Source organism: Sylvia atricapilla, chromosome 4 (genome assembly GCF_009819655.1).
Source record: "Sylvia atricapilla isolate bSylAtr1 chromosome 4, bSylAtr1.pri, whole genome shotgun sequence".
Classification (NCBI taxonomy): Eukaryota; Metazoa; Chordata; class Aves; order Passeriformes; family Sylviidae; genus Sylvia; species Sylvia atricapilla.
Genome location: NC_089143.1, coordinates 2,857,035 through 2,880,461, shown reverse-complemented (window position 1 = coordinate 2,880,461; position 23,427 = coordinate 2,857,035). Strand labels below are relative to the sequence as shown.

The 23,427-nt window shown below is 39.6% G+C and overlaps 1 protein-coding gene across 1 annotated transcript; it reads right to left on the bottom strand.

The window, feature by feature from the left end:
- Positions 1–279: 279 nt before the first annotated feature.
- On the bottom strand, positions 280–6,248 carry FRG1 (FSHD region gene 1). Its single transcript, XM_066316921.1, has 9 exons — positions 6,168–6,248; positions 5,966–6,033; positions 4,986–5,108; positions 3,997–4,054; positions 3,693–3,807; positions 3,231–3,335; positions 2,399–2,490; positions 1,436–1,546; positions 280–557 (listed from the first exon to the last, which is right to left on the bottom strand). The coding sequence occupies exons 1-9, from the start codon at positions 6,227–6,229 to the stop codon at positions 521–523; spliced, it is 771 nt and encodes a 256-aa protein (XP_066173018.1). The 5' UTR covers positions 6,230–6,248; the 3' UTR covers positions 280–520.
- Positions 6,249–23,427: the final 17,179 nt, after the last annotated feature.

Sequence of the window (23,427 nt, the reverse complement as noted above, 5' to 3'; positions counted from 1 at the left end):
CTAGTTAATGAGCCCTAATCCCCAGTCCTAGACCAAACTAAGGAGCTCTGGAGGAAAATGATGAACTTTTTCTTCCTCTTTTCCACAGTGGACCTCACAGCTATGCTGCATTTTTATCCAAGAATTCCTGACTCTGCCCAGGAACATTTGTCAACAATCATCTATTTATTTCTGGATTTTGTCCAAAAGGCAACTAAAAGCCAGGGAGCTTTCCCTCTGGACTAAATCAGTGTACAGTCTGTGTCCCAGGGCTTAAATTTCATGGCAAATAGCTAACCATTGTTAATTGATACACCTTTAATTTTTGTTGGAGCCATTCCCTTCATATAAGCCAAGATTTCACAAGTGATAGTTAACAAGATTTTATAACTGAGTTATTAATATTTCAGAAAATTTTAATACAATTCTGAAGATACATAAAAAAATGCCCTTAAATAAAAAAAATTATAATAAAATATTTTACTCTTTCTCAATTTGATGCTGCCATCAAAGTTGCAGAAGAAAATGGACCAGCTGGATGTCACTTGCAGTATCTGTCTGCTTTCACTTTAGCTCTCCTGTATGGGAAGAGTGAATGAAACAAGATTTAGATTAAGACCAAATACAATCACATCTGGGTGTTTTATCTGCCTCAAAGTGTTAAGAATGCATTAAAAGCAATTTTTCTTAAACTTTGCTTCAAAGCACATTTAAAGGCCTAACGACACTTTGGATTCGTTAATTAACTTTGTTTTCCTAAGGAGACAGAACTGCAGTGTCTAAAGTTAACCCTGAATTTCCCTTCCAATGATCCTAATTGCATTGTGTCCTCTGAGGAATGGAATTCAGATTCAGTGTGATCTGAAGCAGCCCAGGAGTGTTCTCATATCACTTGCAATTATCAGAAATAGTTTTCTGCAACCCACCCACTGAATTAGTGCAAATATTTATACTATATACTAACATAAAAGGCTTTAAAAATTCAGGACAGTTTCTTCAGTCTCAGCTCAGGGGAAAAAAATCCCACTAGATAACATGAGCTGTCCTTAATAAATACTATTTATCTCTAAAATGCAACTTCTGCCTCTCCAAAATCTTCTGATACCATAGGTATTGAAAAACATTAAAAATTAGCTCAGTTTTCATGATTAAAAGGAATAATCCCTCAACAACTCTGTACTAAACAAATTGAACAATCTAGTTGAAGATTTCCTAAACAATGAATTTACAGGTAAATTCAACCCTCCAAACTTCAGCTAAAGAAGTGGGGATCCAGATTAAAAAAAAAAAAAAAAGATGGCAACCCCCTGGACTCAGGCACAACACTCAGGTTCTTAAGCATTTTTCCACTGGTATCTCCTTGAAATCTAGTCCTCTTTTGTACCCCAAGTTTTACTGTAATTTCATTTCCTAGTAGTTTTTTCATCAATACATTATTTCTACCACTTTGAAGTACCTGTCAAGTAGCATTTCATGAAAAGTGCCTTCTTTCCTGGCTTTTCTAAGGGCTTTTGTATCTTCTTTGCTTATTTTAAGCTTTTTGTCTTGAAAACTCTGGAATTTCTTCCTGTAAGGGGGAAGAAAAGTAGAAAGAAACTTTTAAAAAAATTTGTTTTCCAACACAAAGCAGCTGTTTTCAGAATCTTAGCTCCTATTAAAGTAGCAGATAACTGAGCTAATAAAATCCAGCAAACCATCCCAGTACTAAGGTTGCATTAAGGCTGCTGTAGCTTTATTTTTTTGGCAGTAAGGAGCCCGTGTGACTAGCATGAAGTGGTTACAAATTCTAAAGAGGCCCTTCTCCAACCACTAGAATAAAAAATCAGGGAGCAGAAGTGAACTGGGTGTAGCTGCAAGGTGCTGATTGCAGGGAAGCTGTAAGGGTTTTCCCTGTGAGAATGGGCCAGGGGCTGCCCAATGCTGGCTCTCAAGACACCCACAGCCAAATGCACCAGAAAAGCTGGTGGCATCCCTATGAGAACGTATTTAAGATAAGGCAAAATGCCACGCAGGCAGGGAAGGAAAAAAACCTGCTAAAAGTGCAAAATGGCAGCATGAAGAAACCACTGTGTATTGACCTACAGCCCATGCAGCTTGGAGGAGTGGGTAGAGGACTCTGGAGTGAAGCTGAGCTTGGGAGATGGGAAAAAGAAAGGTGGTGTTTTTAATTTTTGTCTCTCAGTATCTACACCCATTTAAAAGGAAATAAATTTAACTAAGTTTTCACAGTTAACCCTGGGACAGTATCTGGTACAGCATCTCTCCTTGATCTCAACCACTGAGCTTTCTCATCCTGTTTTCTTCCCTTGTCCTGCTAACAAAAAGTGAGTGAAAAGTTGGATGGGCCCTTCCACCAAAGATGGCCCCAGTTAGAAGCAAAGGAAGGTCCTTGAGCCTGTTGCAGCTCTAAAGTACATACACATAATTGATTTCACACTGTTTAACGTTTCCTTTGTCCTCTTGTGGAACTTCATCCTTCTTCTTCGTTTCCCTTTCAGCACACGTACGAATCTAATAATTGAAAGCAAAAAGAAAACACAACCAAAACACGATAGAAAACCCCTGTATTTTACAAACTGTAAGGTACAGGTTAAAGATGACTACATATCCTTCATAACAGAATGAGAGTCACAGTGACTTTTCAAGTTCACAGTTTTCAAACTGGTTAACCAGAGACAAATGCAAAAGTAAGAGCTGCCTGAAATAAGGGTTATGTTAAGTGCAACCCTTGATACTACACTAAGAGCTAAGATGTCTTCATCTCAAAGGAGCACTTCTTCATTTTGGCAGGGACAATTCAGAGGTTGACTTAAAAATACTATTGTTCTGACTAGTTAAGACACCTATCTCTACTTGGGGAGACACAGATATTTTCCATGGTCAGATAAAGTCAAGATGGTCTTTTTAGATTCTCTTAAAAGATCTCCCATTCTGGATCATTCTGGTAAACCCTTCTCTGTCCCTGATTTGGCCATAATTCCTCTCTTCTCTCCCAGGCTGTTTAGAACTACCAGGAATATCACACAGACTCTCTTGTCCTCCTGAGTGGTAAAGTATCTTCTTACATCTACAGGAAACACTGAGAATTTATGCAGCCTTGGAACTCCTTTACCTTTCTTGTGGCCAGATCCCTTGATGGCTTATAGGAAGCAATTATAACTTCTGCATTAACAGAAAATCATAGCACACAGACAGCTGCTTGTTTGAGTATTCCTGCCAATCCTGTATTAATTGTAGAAGTCAGAGATTACCTTTATCATTTCTTCTTCCCCTGCAGTTTTGCTTTTGGCTTCTATGTCCCCCTCTTCATTGCATCTAATAAAACGGCTGTTTGCTGCTAGTAATGCCATTTTCCTCTGCAGAAACAATATCACACACTTAAAAGTATAATGAGGTTGTACATAATCCTTGATTTGTAACATTTAGCTTCTACAATACACCAAATGTGCCTGTAATTTGGTTTAATTCTTTTATTAGCTAGGCAGCAGACTTGCTGGCTCCTTCATTTTTTAGCAGCCTGTAGCTGCCAAAATGCAGTTATTGAAGTATTTTAAAAACTTTCAATTACAGTAAATGCAGTTGGAAAATCGTAAGTTACAATATAAAAGATTGCAAAAAAGCTTTTACTTCACAGACAAACCCCATCTACACAGATTAACTCAAAATACAGTCAGACACTAGCAACACCAAAGAAACTACTCCAAACAGCTTACATCTTGGAAGACAGGTTCCCACTGCTCTCTTGATCCTATTGCATCAGAACGTCCAACAACAAGCCCGTCTGAATTTATACCGAGATATTTGCCATAGCCAGACTTGAGAGCAATCCTCAAAGAGAAAAGGTAGGAAGACTGTAATAAAGAGTATTTTTAATTCATGCAATTCACAATATCCAGCACATCACAGGCTACTTGGAGTAGTAGAGGATGTATTTCACAAGAGTATTAAAATGACCTCTCACAAAATCCAAAGATAACATGTATCAAAACTTGCAACATTACAATTATAAGTAATTACCTTGTATCAGACAACTTCACGGCTGTAAACTGCTCAGGAGGACTAGGGCCTTCATCACCTGAGGAATCAGTTTTCCATTAGTTAGGTATGAAGTATAAATGTAACATATATTAGCCAATAAATACTGCAGTATCAAAAAGACCTAAACATTGACCATTTCTAAATATATAGAAAGTATTTATTTAGTTTAAAATTCCTTTTTGAGCATTCACTTTTAAGAAAGCAATGCAGGTGCTTATTTATGTTCATATATTCACAGTGCTGAAAGCAAGACAAAATAAAGATGATCCTCATTGAAAGAAACTTACAATGTTTCATAATTCATAGCTTTGAAAACCTTAATCTCTTTGTAATGTTGGTTACTGCTTTCATAACAAAATGCAATATGGTTCAGCTAAGCTAACTCAGCTCAGTATCCTAGAAGCTAAGAGCTTCTCCATCCCCAAACCAAGAGAATATGGTCACAGTTGCTCTGATCTCACTCTGAGGATGAAACACACACACTGTCAGGGTTCTGGAAAAGTCCATGTCAGAGCCATGGCTCTCAAATTCAGAGAACAAGCTCATTATCCCAGCACTTTATTAGTCCTCTTGTGCAGTGACAAAACAAGTCTGTTAAGACAAGGATGCAGCAATAAGCATTAAAACTCATCTACCTTGAATTTCACTCTTCAAGTGACACCATAAACGTTTTATAGGTTTTAATAAAAATTATACTGCTTTATATCCAGCAAGTGGCATGGCCTCTAACAGGTAATCATCTCCAGTGCAGTTTAATTTATTGCACACATAAGCCAGCATGAAACTAGATGAGTGAAACTGGTAGTCATTAGGTTTAAGTCATCTGCATGCTTCAGCTAGAATTATTATATTTTTTGTAGTAAACTGGTTTTAGCTGTAACCCTGCTTGCCTTGAAGTGGTGCTAGTTCTGTGCTTTTAGGCACTTCATTATTAAAACTCTATTATTTTCAAATTTCCTGGAACAAACCTTTATGTGGTGCTCCAAGTGTAAACAAGCCATTGTCGAGGGCATGGATGTAAGCTCCTTTATCCATTTCTATAGCTATAGTTCCTGTAATTTCACCAAAATTACTGACAGCCCACCAGTTTCCTGTAATACAAAACCATGACAGTTTATTAACAGAGTAATCACAACTTCTGACTACAGCAGCTCAAGAGGTTACATTTCCACGTCTTCTTGGAAACTTTAAATTCAAAAGACAAAATTGCTATAGCTATCTCACAATCTTTGTGCTTTATTTTATAGTCCAGAGCCAATTTAATGGTGCTGCTGCTGTTTCAGGAAGTTCTGCTCTTCTACCTGCTGTCATCCCTATTTACAAACTCCTGTGCTTTTATCCCTCCTTTGTGTTAGTCCACAGACCAAGCTGATTCATTCAGCTGATGCAGCACAGATACATCTTACAAGGAAAATATCTTTTCCTTCAGGATCTGTCTCCTGCAGTTTTGGGGCCATATCCAGATTGTCTAGCAGAAGAGAAACAGAGATACTATTTCATCTTGCTGTTAAAGATGTGAGTGATAATCCTTAGACTCAGTCGATCAAATCAAGCTGGTTTTATTTGAACATTTGACTCCTACAGAATTCTACCAAAGTTAAAGGTAGCCCTTCCCACGTGCACAACTTAGAATCACGACTTTTACATTTTTTGAACAGCAGGACTTTCTCTTTGTACACTGTCTTACAAATATTTCCTACCTCATTAAGATAGTAACTTATTAACTAATTGTTTTATTATTCCTTATAAAAATCTGTATCTATCCCATTGGTGTTACTCTGTTTAGAATCTAGGAAGATCCCAAGATACAGATAAGATGTGAGAAGCAGTTATATATATCTCTATAGGGGTTATGCTCGCTTTATCAAGTCCTATACCGCCCTCCTTAGCTTCTGCCACATTCCCTGCAGTTCCCACACTGTCACTGAACTCCTACAAAGCAGCTCACCAACAATATCCAGCTGCTCTGCCGCATCCTCTTCCCTTTTCCTTTTCTTTTCCTTGTGCTTCTTCTTGCTGCAAAGAGGAGACGGGCAGAAGTGAGAAGGCCTCGCTCCGCCAGGCCTCAGAGCCGGGCCTGAGGGATCGGATCACTGACCCCACCGCCCTCAGCCGGCCTCAGCCCTGCCCGCCCCGCCGAGACAGCTCACCTCTTCTCCTTGGAGCCTTTGAGGACGAGTTTTGTGGATTTGACGCAGGAATACTCGGCCATGTCGGCGGAGCGGGCGGAAGCTGCGGCTGTGGGCGGGCACGGGCGGCACCGCGCCCCGGCCGCCGCCGCTGAGCGGGGATTGGAGCGGGGAAACGAGCCCGGAGGGGTCATGGAGCTTTACATGTAAAGTCTGTGCTGGGGAATCTTTCCCTTCTAAGTGCGGCCTGGCTGCGTGGGTGCGGTGCCGGCGATTTGCTGGCACAACCACGAACCACGCAGGGCTTCTGCAGGGCGTGTGTGTGTGCTGTAAAAGGCGCCGTGGACATCAGCCCTCAGGGTCAGTGAGAGAGGCCGGGCTGTGGACATGAGCGCTCAGGGTCAGTGAGGGCGGCCGGGCTGTGGACATCAGCCCTCAGGGTCAGTGAGGCTGGGCTGTGGGCATCATGCTCTGGACATCAGCAGAGCCCTCAGGGTCAGTGAGGGAGGCCGGGCTCTGGACATCATCCTGTGGACATCAGCAGAGCCCTCAGGGTCAGTGAGAGAGGCCGGGCAGTGGACATGAGCCCTCAGGGTCAGTGAGGGTGGCCAGGGTGTGGGCATCAGCCCTCAGGGTCAGTGAGAGAGGCCGGGCTGTGGATTCATGCTGTGGACAGCAGCAGAGCCCTCAGGGTCAGTGAGGGCGGCCAAGCTTTTGACATCATGCTGTGGACATGAGCCCTCAGGGTCAGTGAGGGTGGCCAGGGTGTGGACATCAGCCCTCAGGGTCAGTGAGCGAGGCCGGGCTGTGGATTCATGCTGTGGACATCAGCCCTCAGGGTCAGTGAGAGAGGCCAGGCTGTGGATTCATGCCGTGGACATCAGCCCTCAGGGTCAGTGAGGGAGGCCGGGCTGTGGATTCATGCCGTGGACATCAGCCCTCAGGGTCAGTGGCCGGGCTGAGGGACAGAGCAGGCTGAGGGCAGCAGACCTTGCCTCTGGCAGGGTTTTGTGGAAGCCGGACACATGGTGAAGGAGTAAAAGCTTGGTGAAGGAGTAAAAGCTTGGTGAAGGAGTAAAAGCTTGCAGGGCCGCCTGTGAAGAGTGGCTGGGGAAATGCAGCTCCCATGTCAGCCAGCTGTACCATGCTAGGGGTGAAATGAGGTATGATGGTTTTTTTCCCCCATCCTGTTGGCTGCTTGGTATTCCACAGAATGAAATCTGCCTCAGACTTCCCCAGTGGCATATAACAACCTTTTCCCTCATATTATTATTGTTATATTATTATTCCTCATATTATTATTATTATTATATATTATTATTTTCCTTATATTACTGCCTAGCATCTTCTAGACAGGTGCCAACCCTTTCCTTGAGGAGCAGCCTTACTAATACATGTGTGATTAGAATCCCAATTGCAATAGTCATTTTTGTTTAGTCTTCAAAAATGTTGTTCCTACTTCATTCATACCCAGGAGAGGCAGGGCTTCATGCCCAAAAAGTTGCCTGTTGATTATATTACCTGAAATGAAAATGAAATGTTAAAAGAAAAATGTTAAATGAAAAATACTCTCCCTATCAAGGCTTATTGTACATGTCTTATGTACAGGTACAGAGATGCTTGCATTAGATGGCTTCTTTTTGATTTACAAGTTAATTTCCTATCCATCCTTGCAAGTTTCCTCAGAGGTATCTTCTACAAGGAAGAAATGAGAGTCTCATATGTGTTTATGTCAAAGCTTTTAAAGTCACTGAAAGCATGACCAGTTGGTAAAGCTTGGTGTGTGCAATGTCCCAGTGAATAATCCTGGAGTTAGTGGATGAAAACACTGTTGGTGTTTTCCACGGATACTTTGGTTGGATACAGAACCCTGCCTCTTCTCAACAAAATCCTCTGAATTTCTCTCTGTGTGCCTAGGTTGGCACTCACTACCTCGCATTGTTACTTGTGAAGCTGGAATAGTTACACTTCCCATGTAAAATGAAAACAACAGTAATAAATTTCAAGGAGGTTTTGGGAAGTCCCCCGTTTTGGAGCTTTGGGGGCATTGAGTTTGTCAGCAAAAACAGCACCTGAATCAAGCTGATGGCCCATGTAAATCCAGAATACTTTTGGTGTGTGGTTGTGTGTTGGATATTCTACTTTCCTTTTTGTAAGTAGGAAACCACCTACCCTTTTTTCTATTTCAATTTTTTCTCTTTTGTGTTTCAATTCCTCCAGGGGCTCCTTATGCATGCAGGCATCCTGACATTTTTTGCTCAAATTCCTCTTTGTTGGGATATATTCCTCTAAGCTTAGAGGAGGTAATCCTTGACTATTAACCATCTTTCTTGGGTGCCTCTTCTCTCTGGGGCTTTATCCCCAGAGATAATCTGCTCTTCCAGGCAGATCCACGAAGAGCTGCAAATCCTCTTGCCTGCAGTCTGGGGAAGCAGCTTGCTGTTCACCCTGCTGGCTGCCCTAAGAATCTTTATCTCCACCATTTCATGGTCACTGCAGCCAAAGCTGCCCTTGTGCTCCACGTTCCCCTCCTTGCTGGTGAGAACAAGATCCAGCACAGCACCTCACCTTCTTTCCTCTCTTTTGCTTGGAGGAGGAAGTCATCATTTTATAGTCATCATATTTTAGCCAATTTATGTGTATGTATCTCCAGCCCTTTGGGATTCACTTCAAGCCGACTTCAGCAGTGAGCAATTTTAGCAAAATAGAGTTACAGCTGTATTTTGCTCTTATTAATTCCTTTTTTTTTTTTGGCTGGTTCTAGACAGGTATTCCTATAAGGCAGATGTTTTAGTGAAAGGAATATGGAAGAGGAGACAGCAATTACATCAAAGTCAGAACAAAGCACAGAGGATTGAAGAAGGAAAGGATATCTGCCAGCCACTCTAGCATGCTTACTTGCCCTTCAGTGGTTATTTTGGGGATTTCACTTCTTTTTAGGCTTTGATTCTGTCAAGAGAAAACCTGCAGGAGTTTATTTTGTTCTCTTAATGTAACTCTACTTCATTTCTTATAGGTTCTAATTTTTTGACTGCTTAACTGGGCAGCCTTAGTATTTATGGGGGTATTTGTACATTTTGTCCAAGTGGCCCTGTGTTCACTGATAGATTATGACCAGCACTTCATAGCACACACCTGAGAGGTCAAATCAGGTAGGAATAGGTAAGAATAAAAAGCATTTTTAAGAGATGTAATAACTCTGAAGTTATTAAGAATTGTCTAAACTGGATTTTTGTTGTGTTTTATTTTCTTTTTATTTTTTTTAAAAAAGTAAAAACAATCAAAGCAGTTTATATTTTAAAGTACATATATTTTTTTATCATATGCTAGATGTGCATTTTGCTATTTGTCCACCAGATGTTACTATAGCCACAAAAATAAATGCAGATTAAGAAGTTTTGGGGGAAAAAAAAAAGGAGGTAGTTTTATTTTCATTACAGATGACTCTTACATAATCATGATCCTGGAAAGAATTATGCATGTGCTTACATTTGGTATAGAGAATAGTCCTGGTGAGTCCAATTAAGCAGCTCATTTAGTGTAAAGTTGATTGTAATTCCAAGCTTTCTTAGGATGGGGCTATATCAATTTTGTTTGCTATTTTCTTAATTTGCTGTTCTTTTTTTCTTTCTTCTGTTTTATGGAGACAAAGTAAGAAAGACAGAATGAGATACAATAAGTATCTTATTTTAATAGAAATGTAGATTTTTTTCAGGCTCCGAAAATGTGCAATATATTTTCTTGGTAATGAGTATAATTTTATTTAAAATTCACGTATCTTAGGTTTCTTCTTAAATTTAGTGACACCAGCAACAAATAGGCATCATTATAGTTTATGCTGAAGATGATAAAACCTTTTCCTGCAGGGCAAAGTGATGAAATCAATCTGAAAACTGTATCTAAAATGGTACCACTTTAGAAAAGCCATTTAGACTCTAATTTGCCAGTTAGTATTTTTGAAATTAAAACATTTCCAATACGTCTGGGCTGTGGCTGTTTAAAAAAAATAAAATATAACAGTTCATTTTCTTTATGGCATTGGAAATAAATGGAGCCTTTGTGTTTGCAATTCTAGAAAACAAATCACTTTTTTTAATGACTGGATTTTCCTGCCAGCTTTGGAATTTGCCGCATGTGCGTTTTATTTTGAATGCCCTAAAGAGTGAAATCATGCAGATGGGGCAGATTGGCCGAGGTGTCATTTGCAAAATGTGCACTTTCATCATTCAACTTTGAAGGGGATCATTACAGAAATGGGATAGAAACTCAGGGCTGAGATTGAGCATCCGTGGGCATAGTCTGGTGTCATAAGAGCCTGGACCCAAACTTGGGTGCTTTGGAGTTTTCTTCCATCTTTTTTAGTTATGTTGGGAAATATTACAATACCTCCCCAAAGCAGAGAAACTAGAATTAGCTCTCTTGATAGCCAAGTTGACAGATTATATGGGGGTTTTTTTTCCCTCTTTTGTTTATAAGCGTGGGCCCCTTGTGAAATATCAAAGCTTTTGACTGATGTAACAGTCAAGATCGATACAGTTTTGTTTACTCATTTACAGGAGGAGTGAAATCTGATGTGAGTTAGAGCTAGAGCAACTATATTTTAATTTTTCCCCAGTGGCACAAAGGACATACTCTGGAAGGTTGTGGTGGTTTGTCATAATGTTCAGCAGCAGTTTTGCCAGCGTTGAGGCATCCCCAGGACATCATGGTGCATTGCATACCACAGTGGCATGACAGATGTAAAACTGATTTGATTCTTTGCATTTTTAATACTGCATGCTGAAAATGGTTTTATTATAACTTCCAGATTTTAAATGTGACCAGAAATTACTTTTTTTTTTTTTTTTTTTTTTTAAACTGAAATTTTTAGTGTTTGATTTTTAGCACAGGTAAATAGATATTCTCATAATTGCATTTCTCCTACTCAGGTTATGGTTCAGTACTTTGGGTATTTGGGAAATAGGAAGGGTTTCTCAGGCTGGCAGGGCAGGATGGAACCCCAGCTCACAAACCCCAATCCTCAGCATCCCTGGAACAGAAAATGTGTGTTGGTTTTGATTTCTCAGCTTCTTCTGTTTGCCTGATCACTCCCTCACTTTCCTCTGCTGTCACTCTGTAAAGTTTTGTAGTGAAGTTTTTCTAGCTGCCCTCAATACCTGCTTCTCCAGACACTGAGATCCTGCTCTACAGTGTCAGTGAGCACTCACCAAAAACCTTTTCTGCTGGGCACTGAGGGAATGCAAAAGAGAAATGAAAAAGTAACTACAAATGTACATTGGTTTCATGCAGATGCCAATTCTCTGTGGAGTTTACTCGAACTCAGACCCTCTGGTTTCTGCTTGTCATCCCAAATGATGCATGTGTACTTCTTCAAATTCTGTTGTTCTTTTCTACTGAGTGCTCTGTGTTCTGTCCTGCTGTACTAAGGAGAAGTTTTATATGCATATAAACACTTTTGTTTCTCTGTCTGATATTCTGTTTCTTTATCAGTATTTTTTTCTTAACTGGCCAGGTTTATACCTTTTTAACAGGCACAATCACAACAATGACTGAAATCTGGTGAGTTCTGAACTGGTGTTAGATGAGTAGGAAAAAGATTTGTAACTTCCCTGGTGAGGGGAAGGGTTGCAATATAAATTTCCATCTTGCTAGAGGTGGGAGAGAACACTCATGCAAAAATGAGTCTAGGAGAAAAAACTCCTAGTAAATCTAGGACACTAATGAGTGAAAAATCAAACTGCATTACTTCCAGTGCTTAAAAAAGCAACCTATATGTCTGCCCTGTAATTTCATTTTTTATGGGATGGAAATTTGATTCTGTAAGTTGAGTGTATGATTTTTGACATTTCCTGACAAATAGCTGGCATGTTTGATGCAAATGTAGCTGAAAACTCCTTTCCTTATTCACTGATACTGTACGGAAAATACAGGCTGAAGTACAGACTATAAATTAAACACAGCAGAATTTCTGTGGCAAGTTACCTGCTTTGTGTGCTACGTGTTCATATGCAGACTTTTCCCTCTCTGGAACACACTTTTTCTTGCCTCCAGTGAGCCTTATTTCCCTTGTTACATGTGGCTGAGTTTATTTCTCATTAGGAAAGCCACAGGATCTATGGGGAAAGATTTTCTGTATCATGTATATGTAGCACTCTTGTGGTTGTTCTTCGTTAGCCTATAATCAAGTTCCATTTAAATACAATTTCTAACTAGTGTCTTTTTTATTTCTTTAATTCAATGTTTAAAAAAATGTTTTCTTCGTTTTTGTACTTGGTTTGTGACTTAATAGGAAATAAACAGGTGGTTGTAAGTAGTTGGGCAGGTTGTACTCACCTTCAAGGCATTTCTTCTGAGAAGGGGCACACCAAGGATAACCCTTCCCAACCTCACAATAATATGTGGGCTTCCTTTTGGGCTATATATTTTTCTTACTCTGTTTCCTTTAAGACTACATGGGTGTCCTTTAAAATTTCGATAGAGATGTGGATTGGCAGGTCTTAGAAGAAGAATGAACCTGTGGCAGGTGCTGTCCTCATGGCCATAAAGCTGTACCCTTTCTCTTTGTAAATTATGTTTCCTCTCCCTCAGGATTGCCAGATAGTTTCTTTCTGAATTTTTTTTTTCTGAGCAGAACTGGAGCATATATTTGCTATGATTGTTTGCATTGCCCATTTGAATTTGAGAGGCTATTACGAGTGATTTTCTTCTCTTATCCTTCATAGTTTCCAATTCTGTGTAATTTATCCTGAATGGAGATGCTCTTTCAGAAAAAGGAAATTGTTACTAATGCAGTGGCAGTGTTAAAAAAAGCTTTTGTGTGGACTTAGGAATTTTGGAGGTGAAAGTGAGACCTGTAGACCATTGAATGTAGAATAGGTATAGTCTAGGTAAAAGCAGAAAAAGCTTTTTGCCCTGGAGGGAATTCTGAACGATGCATTATCCTTGTCCACTCATTTCCTTGTAAGTGTGTAAAATCTAAGTTACAATGGGTAATCCACTTGTGGGTTTTCCCCCCTGCCCCCCAGGCCAAATGTGAAAGGTGAATAAATACACTTAACTCTTGTTCATTTTTGATAGTCTGACTCACACTGCCCTACTTGTTTATTCATCCAGAAAGCCTCCAAATGTGGACAATATTTATTAGATTATGAGGCAGTTAGAGATGAAAGGAAAATGTAGAACTTCGTAGTCCTTGCCCTCATCAGGACTGTTGCCAATATCTTGTAATTTTTTTTTTTAATTTTGCCCATCACATATTTAGTAAGTCTGTTTTGCCCAGCTTTTTTTTCTTTTACTTTCTAAAAGCAGCACAAGCAGGACAAAACAGGTTTGCTGTCATCACCTCCTTTTTGACATAAGGTAAATAAGGTTTCTAACCCATAGCACGGTATGGAAACTGTTTTGAAATACAGCAGCCAGAGATGGCAGCATTCACCATCCTAATGCTGCCTGACTTTATTTTTTTAAAGTTTCAGTAACTTGAAGGAATGAATGATGTAAAATTTTTAGCTTCCACTGAAAAAAAAAACCCGATGCAAACTAGAATGCCTGTCCCCCATGGATATGAACAGACATAAAACCTGATTGTAGAGGTTTAAAATCCTAAAAGACAGAACATAAGAAGAGCACACCTCTGTTTCTTTTAAATTCTGCATCTGAAGCCATCATTGTGAGTTTTGGAGCCTGAATAATGATTTTTGAGTGCTTTGCATTGGCAACATCTGTTGGCTTTTGTCCTGTCACAGTAGGTAAGTGAGTAGGAGTTGAAAGTGCTGATCTTTCCACGTTCTGATCCTGAGAGAAAAGGGAACATTTCAGTATGCATCACCTGTTTTCAGGCTGTTTTCCCCACAGCATACTGTTGGTGTACATCACTGGTTTTCATACAATCTGGGTACAGCACAAGATATTTTTTTTCTCAATTAAGCTTTATTTTGCTGAAAGGGTGGTTGAAGTTAGAGCGAAAACAGAAAAGAGCTATGATTCTTTTCCCTGACCCCTCCCAGTGTAATGGAATTTAGGAAACATGGTCGTGTTGTTGAAGTAGAGCAAGTTTGTAGTGTAAAAATAACATTTGAAGTCCTGTGGTATGAGACAAGGAGTGAGTCCTGCAAGGCAGGCCACTGAATAACTCCTCAATAAAAAGAAGAGAGGACGTTTATGTCTAGGTCAGTCTTCTCAGGGACTGGCAGAGTGTGTAAAGGACTGTCCTTCTTGTCCTTCACCAGGAGGGTGGAACAGTCAAGATTCACAACCACGTAATATTTTCAAATATTGTTTGAAACACCGTTCATGCAGTTTACTGCAACAGTCTGGAAAGCTTCAACATCAGTTCAGACTTGCTGTGCTCCTGTGTCGTGCTTGGGTTGTGGCCCGAGACAGATTACACACAGAAAGACAACAAACATAAACACTGATCGTGTTGTGACCTGAAATGGTAAAGGCACTGAGAAACAAAAGTACCCTCTGGGATCAAAATGAGCCCAGGGCATGACATCTATTAAAAAGCAAGGGTTTGTAGCAGTGTAAGGCCCAGCTTATCCCTACCTACTCCTGCAGGTAGAGCCTTTGCCCACCAAATGACAGTGACAACTCTAAAAGGAGTCTTCTGCTGTGTGCAACCCCCTTCCTTGCTATACCTAACAACCATCCCACCATTCTCACCTCAAGCTGCTTTTCTTTTTCTCCCTCTGCGTCTCTGGGTGTGGGTGCTGATAAGAGATGCTAAGAATATTTGCAGGTGACAGCTTCTGTTTCCTCTCCTGCATGTGGAGGCATGTGACAGAACTCCCCCAGCTTGGTGCCAGTGATGTGTTTTTTTTTAAAAGAGCATCTAAAAAGTATTTATGGCTTCAAATGTGATGCTGGATTGAGCAGCAGTCAACCATTTTATTAGTCCTGCTCTCCCCAACAGGTAGATATATAGTAAGACTGGCTATTGAATTTACACTGTCTGTGTTAATTCTGAATTTGTCTGTATCAAGCTTACTGCTGTGACTACAACTTCTGACAGGGTGACACCTGCTTTTGTACCTTACTCTGCTCTTCTCTGGAGCTGATGAAGCTGGAAGTAAATTATGTTTAAGTCTTGGTAGCAGTGATATGTTCATGGAAGTGCATGTCAGTGTGGCAGTGCAATTCAGGTGAAACCAATCTGGGACTGCTGGGGTTTCTTAAAGATTACCTGTGAGTCCCTTGCTAATGGAAGAAGGTGGTGCAGCTGGAGAAGGCTGTTTTTTCAAATGCCTCTTTTGATGTTGGTGACAGAGCACTCATTTTATCTGGATGCATAGTTCTGTCCTATGCCTTCACAAAGCACCTCTCTGCTGAAAGGCTGGGGAATAATCTTGGCTGGATTGATGATGTGGTTTTGGCTGCTGCTGGGATTGTGGTCTGTTCTTAGCCCAAGAAAGGCAATGTAGTCATACTCAGGTCTGATGTCTGAAGGGCAGGTTGTTAATGTTTCCATTCTCTTCCTCTTGCTGAAATGCAGTAAGATTGTCTACACAGGCTGCTGCTCTATAGTGCCTTTGTTCATCCCTGAAGCTCACAAATATTTTGCTTTCTGTGTCTTCCCATCTCCCATAAAGGTACAGGCATTTTTTTGTTTGTTTGTTTTTTAAAATTGTTTCAACATTAATTTGGCACAGATTTTAAATCTGTTACAAACCTGGGAATGGAATCAGGCATTTCCTCAACTGTGTGCCGGTTTCTGGAGACTGTGATGTATGCATCTGACTCAGAGACAGATCCCCAGTGCTGGGACCATGCAATACATCAGGCTATTATCTCAAAATGGTTAAATGGTATTGTGAACTTTTGAGTTTTTGAGAGGTTGTGTGTAGCATAGGGTGTGATGGACAAGTGGGGATGGAATCACTGTCAAAGTGAATCAGCAGCCAGCTCCATCTTGAGGGGAAGGTACTGGCAGACTTTAGGTGCTGAAGTCAGTAAGCAGATGGAGAAAAGAGTAATGAGAATATTAATGAAGGGTTGTTTATAGGGCTGTTTTGGTTCTAGTGAAATACCAGTAATTTAACTAGAACATTGCATTTACTAGAACATTACAAAGGATTCAGCCCTTTAATCACACCACTAAAGATGACAGATCTTGAGGCAAAACCTTTCAACCTAAAATAGAAACAAGGGAAAGGACAGCATGTGATTGGGTTAGTATTGCTCATATTTATGAGTTTCAGTTAGCACCATCCTGTAGATGTATTTCATCTTAAAGAGAAGTTGTAAAGGTGAAGAACTATTTTCTGCAATGTTTTGAGACTTCATTTGGAAGACTCATTTACCTATTGTGTAGGTAACTCTCTAGCTTCTAGTTCTATGTATCCCATGATGACTAAACAGGATAATACAGAGCTGTGCATCAAGCCTATTTATCTTTTCCTGTATTTCATTGACTGCACAGAGGGGGTTTGTGTGCTGGGAAGTTCACATTGAAAATCTGCTCTACAGCCTGGTGTGAACACAGCCCTCTGGTAAGCACTCAGTATTTCACCACAGGTGGTGCATGCAGCTGATAGTTGGCTGATTGCTTTGTAGTTCTATCATCTTCCATTACCTCCCTTAGAAGACCAATAAGGGTGTTATTCTGTTTTTCCAGTGTTGTGCAAAGCAAAACAATGAATGCTGAATCAATAAAGTAATCCACAGTTTAACTGCTCTAAGGCAAAGAAAAGGCATTTTGAACTTATAAATTATTTTATTTTTATTAAAACATTGCAGTGGTACCATCTTTTTGTGTTTCGCTTGAAATATCATTTGGATCCCATTTATGTGAAAGGCTTTATTTGAAACTTTTTTTTTTAGACTTAATAGATTAGTTTTAGTAGTGAGCCAGTTGGAGTTAATCAATGGAGAACAACTGCACAGAGGTTCTCTAAGCTGGGCTGGATTTGAGGGGTTTAATTTTAATCACAGTCTGAGAGCTACAGCTGCTTCATGTTTGTTTAGTAATAGAGTTGATGTGCAGCTAATTTGAAAGGAAAGCTCAGGCACAGGTGTGAAATTCCTCATGGGTGTAGGAGAACTGGCCTTGAATGTAAGAAGATGGTGCTGAACATATTGCTCTACAGTAAGGCAAAGAGATTCTTGTTTAAATATTTCTAAACTAGCACATGTGACATAAATCCTTTGACTCAACCTTTTTATCATACCATTTAAGTGATCATCCAGTATGTCAGAGACCAGGATTTGATACCCTCCTCTGTCTGGTTTTGAGTATGTATCTTCAGGTTCCAGGATTTGAGTCCTGGTGAGAACAGTGCTCTGAGCAGGTCTTTAATTTTTTCCATATGATGCTATTCAGATTGCCAGTAAAAACTAATAGCAATTTGATTTGAGGAGCACCAGTTCACACTGGCCATTCTTTACACATATAGAGGATACAGAGATGTGAATCCTTATCTGGTCTAGTTGTCTTCATGCACCTTGTGGGAAGGGAGGAGGTAACTGCTGAAGAAAGAGAATTAAAAGCACTTTCTCTGGCATTCCCTGCTCACCAGGTTACAAGCTCTGTGGGCTGTGTTTAGTCCTAGCAAACACGACTCTTGGTGAAGGTTCTGATTTGTGCTCTGTGTTGTACTTGCTGTGATTACTGTAGTGCTCCTGCAGCACTTGCTGTGAGTGATGGCTCAAAGATGAGAATATTGACTTTGACAACCATCTCCTTAACATCCTGCAGGTGTACAGGCTACTGAGTTAGGAAAGCTGAGGAGATAACCTGATTAGCTCTGTTCCCTAAGCCACAAAATTGGTAAACGCTGTAGCAGGTTAAGAGGCTGCCACTCACAGGTACTGCTGTCAGTGCTGAACACTTCTGCAGTTAGTGTTTGGGTGATTTCCATGGAGCAGGATTTCCTAGGAATGTGTGAGACAGGTGGTGCTGAGACAACTGCAATTGCAATATGTTGGAGCTCCTATGTGCAGCCAGTCCCAAAGCACCAGTTTACAGCAGGCTAACATGGAGGAAAGAGCTGGATGAGATTCAAGGAAATGTCAGGAGAAGTTTAAAATCGTCCTAGAAGATTTTGACCAGAGCATATGTATAAAAAATAGAGCTGGTTCTCTAGTTCTGCAGTGTAGCAACAAGCTCATGTTGGTAAAAGTATTCTCCAAATTCATGTGAAAAGCGGAAAAATACTTAACATTTTAATAAAACACAAATAACACCATTATTTTAATGACCTCTGCATTTTCTTGATAAGATCATAAGCAAAAATACCATCCATTGCTATTATAGTAAAAATTTTCTGTGTGCTCTGAAAGGATGGGCCCAGTCTTGGAGGTTCAATGCAATCAGCAGACTAGGGGGATAAAAAAATCTTTTTTTTTTACTTCTTTGAATTAATTAAAAAATTAGGTTCTTAAAGTAGTTTATTGTTAGTGTGGAATGTTAGTGGCATTTCTGTTAGGTAATTAGATGTTAATGTGCATCTTATTGCAGACAGTACATGAAATGAAGGCAGAGATGTACAGATTTTGAAATTATGCAAGTCAGTGACGAGGTGAGGTAGTGATGCAAGAAAGTGTTGAATTTAGTCTTCTGTGAAGTAATCAGATTCACTTTATTTCACAGTGCTAAGTAATGCAAATCCTTTTGGGGTTCATTGGACATTATTATTATCTGTATTTGAGATGAAGGTCAATGAGGAGAGAGAAATATTTTTTTCAATTATAGGTACCTGAGCTGCTGCTGCTGCTAATTGACTCAGTTAAAAATACTTTCCTGCTCTGTAAGAGGAGCTTCTGTGATTTGAAACGTGTTTGGATAATTCTATAGCTGTGGATTACCAAGGTGAATCATGGTTCCACACTGCCTTAATATTGTCCAATTCTGATGGAAGAGGAAGATTTTTTTCCATCTCTCTTGATACTTCTGGTTGTCATGGTTATTGTACTGTGACAAAATTGATTTCATTTCACAGAATTTTCTTCGTTTTACAAAACTGGAGAAAACTGATTTTGCTGATATTTTAGTTTTGTAATGCCTGTCTTTCTTAGAGAAAACTGTGTTGTGAAAGGCTTTGGATGCAGTAGTATGAATAACATCCTGTGCCTGCAAGGCATTGTGAGCCCCCAGAATCAATCCAAGAACCTTATCAAGTACAAGTAAACAATAAAATGAAACCCATTTATCTGAACCAGCAGTACAAATGGACACTCAGTTTGACCCTGTCAGTGCCAGCACAGCAGCAGGAGAAAGTTTTAGGCTTCTTCCCTTCTAGTTTCTCTTGTATCCTATGTGATGCTAGGCTTTCATGGAGGGAAGGTGTGTACATCTCTGTGCATGTAGATGAACTCTACAAGCCATCTTTTGTTTCAAACAGAAGAATCAAAACTTTGCTTTTAACTAATGTTTAGAGGACTAATACACCAACATGGAAAAAAAGGTTGTTTTTCATGTGATTTCTGACTCCTAACATAAAAATCAAAACCCAGTCTCTGACACAGTCTTAAATAACCCTGTCTGTATGACTTGTTTTATAATAAGAAAGACTGATGGAGTTTGTGTGTTTTGAAGGAATGTCTGAAAAGCAGTGTTTGCTTCAAATATGATGTTGGGTTGAGCAGCAGTCATCCATTTGATCAGTTCTGCTCTCTCCAGCAGGCAGATACATACTAAGACAATATTGAATTTACATTGCTGTGTTTATCTGTAACAGACTTACTGCCGTGACTGCAACTTCTAAAAGGTTGATTGCCTGAGTTTTTGCCTACTTTTGTGTCTTACTCTCCTCATCTCTGAAGCTGATAAAATTGAGAGTAAGTTAAGTGTAACTTAGTTTGGAAATGACTTGCAGTGACTGTGCTTTAACAAAGCCCCAAACATACAGATAGGTTTTTAGACACAGCACAGATGCTTTCCACTGTGCTATTGGTAGAGTTTGGCTAGAAGCTCCAGAATCTGGGAAATTTTTTAGCTATGACTAATACAAAACTATTAAAAGTGAGTTTTATATTAGCTTTTATTAGTACTTGCATTCTAGGATCATTTTGCTGCCTGATAGCACTGTAAGAAGAAGAGATTGTTTTATTTCAACTTGTATTTGTTGAGTATGAGTCCACCGTGGTCCTGGCAAGCTGCCCTAGCTCACCCTTCTTGAGCATGCAGGTTGGACTCAAGGGATTGGATCTCAGGAGAACCCTTCAGAACTTAATGATTCTTGGACTATAAAACAAGTGGCCAGAGAAAGTAACTATGGATGATGTTATCATGAGTAAATGTGGTTTAAATTCAATCATAAAATAATAGTGATTTTATCAATTATAGGAGAGAATACATAGTACATTCAGCTGTAGAATCACAGAATCATTGAGGTTAGAAAAGACCCTTAAGCTCATCAAGAGGAACCATAAACCTAATTCTGTCAAGTTCCCTACAAAACCCCAAGTGCCACATCTACACCTGCTTTAAATTCCTCTGGGGATCCTGAAACAACCACTTCCCTGGGCAGCCCATCTGAATTATCAGTAATATTATCAATGAAATTTTTCCTAATATCCAACCTAAACCTCCCAGCACAACTTTCCATTGTCCTCTCACCTGATACTCGGGAAAAGAGGCTGTTCCTCACCTTGTTACAACCTTCTTTCAAGTAGTTGTGGAGAACAATAAGGTTCTGCTGAGCCTCCTTTTGTTCAGGATAAACAGCTCCGGAGCTCAGGAATTTGAGTGGGAATTTAGGAGAATGTATAGGTGTTTAGCTGGATGAAGCACCTTGGAGAGAATTTAGAAATTGTAAATGTACATGAAATGTAATTTAGTGGAAATCAGAAGTAAAACCAACATCCTTTAGGATGGAGTTTGACAAGTTTGTAGAAAGCATTCCTGGGTGGGACACCCATGGTATCAAGGGAATGAACTTAATTACCCAGGGTAAGTCTTTACCTATTTGTGTTCACATATATGATTCTGATGAGAATATTGACAGAGAAATATCTCCTTTTCTTTTCTGAATCAGTACCAGTAGACAAGCAGGCCGTTGGGCATTACAGGTTTGTTCTATCATTTTCACAGTTTAATCAACAATATCATTTTGATCTGGTGACATCTACATGTATGATTTTAAATATGTTATAACGTGTGACTTATTCAGAAAACAAAATAGCTGTCATAAGAATTTAGCTGTTCCAGCTCTAATAGTTAGTGTTTAAAATTACTTATCTTTCTGTCTAATAAATTTTGAATAGACAATGGGAAGATGAATTTTTCTGATTTTGTTTCTTGGTTATAACCAAGTCATAAACACTTGGAGTAGGGGTTTGGTACAAATAAAACTCCCAAAAGTTTTGATGTGCATGAGTAAAATGCTATGTATCCATAGATTGCCTGTATCCAATTACAAAAATTGCAGAAAGGTCTGCATACAATTTCAGATGTTCACTATTTTATCTCTTCAAATAAGCAGTAAATGCAATAAACACATTTACTGATGCAGCCCTGTGTAGCACGTGTATAATTATAGGTAAAGCTACATGGGGAAAAAAAAGTTTATAAAATGATGTAAATCAAGGTAAATGCTGAATATGTTCCATATGAAAGTATTTAGTGAAGGAAATATCATGGTGTGTCCAAGGAATGTGCAGTAAATGCCATTTTTGGGGTTGTTCTCTGTTGCTAATACAAAAAGAAGGAAGTGGGTTACAATCCCAAGACAGTTTGTCTCTGCTACTTCTTCCTACTCACACATTTCAACCTGGGACCTTCATGGGTGTCCATTCCTGCCAGTAGCTTCCTCCACCAAGGCTTCTCCATGGGCTGCACTTTGGTTCAGGGCACACACACCCGCTGCAGTGTTGCCCTTTTGCAGTGTGCTGCAGGGGCTACCTGCTTCACTCTAGTGCTTTTCACAGTTTGCAGGGAATTTCCACCTTAATATGGTCTTCTGGGCAGGCTGCTGGGGGATCTCTGCTCCAGCCCTGGAGCACCTTTCCTTCCTTTTCCTTCCTAAAATCCTTTATTTGTGGGATTTTTTTTTCCTCACTTCTCTGTCTCATAATTATTGTACAATGTTTTTTTAATCCTTTCTTAAATAAATTATCACAGAGGTGCCCCAGCTTGCCTGATATCCTCAGCTGTGTCCTGCGGTGGGTTTGGAGCTGGCAGTGGTTTGTCCTCACAGCCCTTGCCATGTGAAACCAATAGTGAGCATCTCCTCAAGCCTCTGACATCTGCAATGAAACTAAAGCAACTTGCAATAATAGCCTAAAAAAAGTTGTTGAAAGGGCAATACACTGAACTACTGAACTTTATTAGAAAAATAAGGAAATTAAATGCTTTCCCTGGTCCTTATTACAGGTTTTGGCATTAATCAGTTTCAATTCGTTTCTTGGCTGACAAAAGTAATAGGTGATTTTATTTTTCTTTTCATATGCAGGAGTAGTTTTGATGACCTATTTTATGTAACACTCTCAGAAATTCCTTCACAATTTGTATTCTCTTGAAGTCTGGGGGATTCTCTCTCTCTCTTTCTCTAGTGCTATTAGAGTTTGTGGCACTTGAACATATAGCAATAGTAATAAGATGAAGAACTTGAGTTTTCTTAATTTAAAAGCTATTACTTTGCAAATGAAGTTCCATTCCCATCCTGGTAACTTGTTTTGTAGATGGGAAACAGCTGAGACCACTGCAAGTATGGCCACAAACACACTGTATAGTATGTATTTTCCCAAACATACTGCATATTTTTTTAAAAAAATAATCCTTTTGGAATATAGGTGTTTTGATGACAGCTGGTTTTAGAAGGCACTTAAAACTAATACAGGCAAACAGTGAGGATTTCATACTGTCGTTTGGATAAGTTCTGTTTGGCAAGGCAGTTATCATACTTATGTGTCCTAACACTTTGAAACATGGCTTTGGTCTCTTATCTACTTAAAGTAAACTCTAGTTTAAAAATTGCTTTTCATGCAGTAGTACTAAGTATACAAATTCTCAGCTAAAGGGAATCGTTGGTATTCTCAGGAGGATTACCCCCAAAAGTTCTTCAAGCTCTCTCCTGTGTTATGACACATCTGTTTTTTCAGTCATGGGAATAAACTGAAATGTTTGGGCAGCAGTTTATTTTTGAGAATGATGTGTGAACCTGAACTATAAGAAAAAAAACAACCCTAAAAATCACTGGTTACTTTTCTTTCTGACCTTCAGGTAAAAATACTGAAGACATACATAGATATATTAAGAGGCATTTAACAGATATTTTTGCATTTTTTGCAGGTTTTCTCTTACTGATAAGTCCGTTTCTCCAAACTGGATGATTGAAACAGA

What these genes read in the sequence shown, in the direction of transcription:
- FRG1 (XM_066316921.1), bottom strand. Translation starts at nt 6,229, where the DNA reads ATGGCCGAGTATTCCTGCGTCAAATCCACAAAACTCGTCCTCAAAGGC. An exon ending in ACTTGGAGCACCACATAAAG is followed by an intron (nt 4,055 to 4,985) that starts GTTTGTTCCAGG and finishes CTGATTCCTCAG; the next exon opens with GTGATGAAGGCCCTAGTCCT. An exon ending in GTGAAGTTGTCTGATACAAG is followed by an intron (nt 3,808 to 3,996) that starts GTAATTACTTAT and finishes TTTCTCTTTGAG; the next exon opens with GATTGCTCTCAAGTCTGGCT.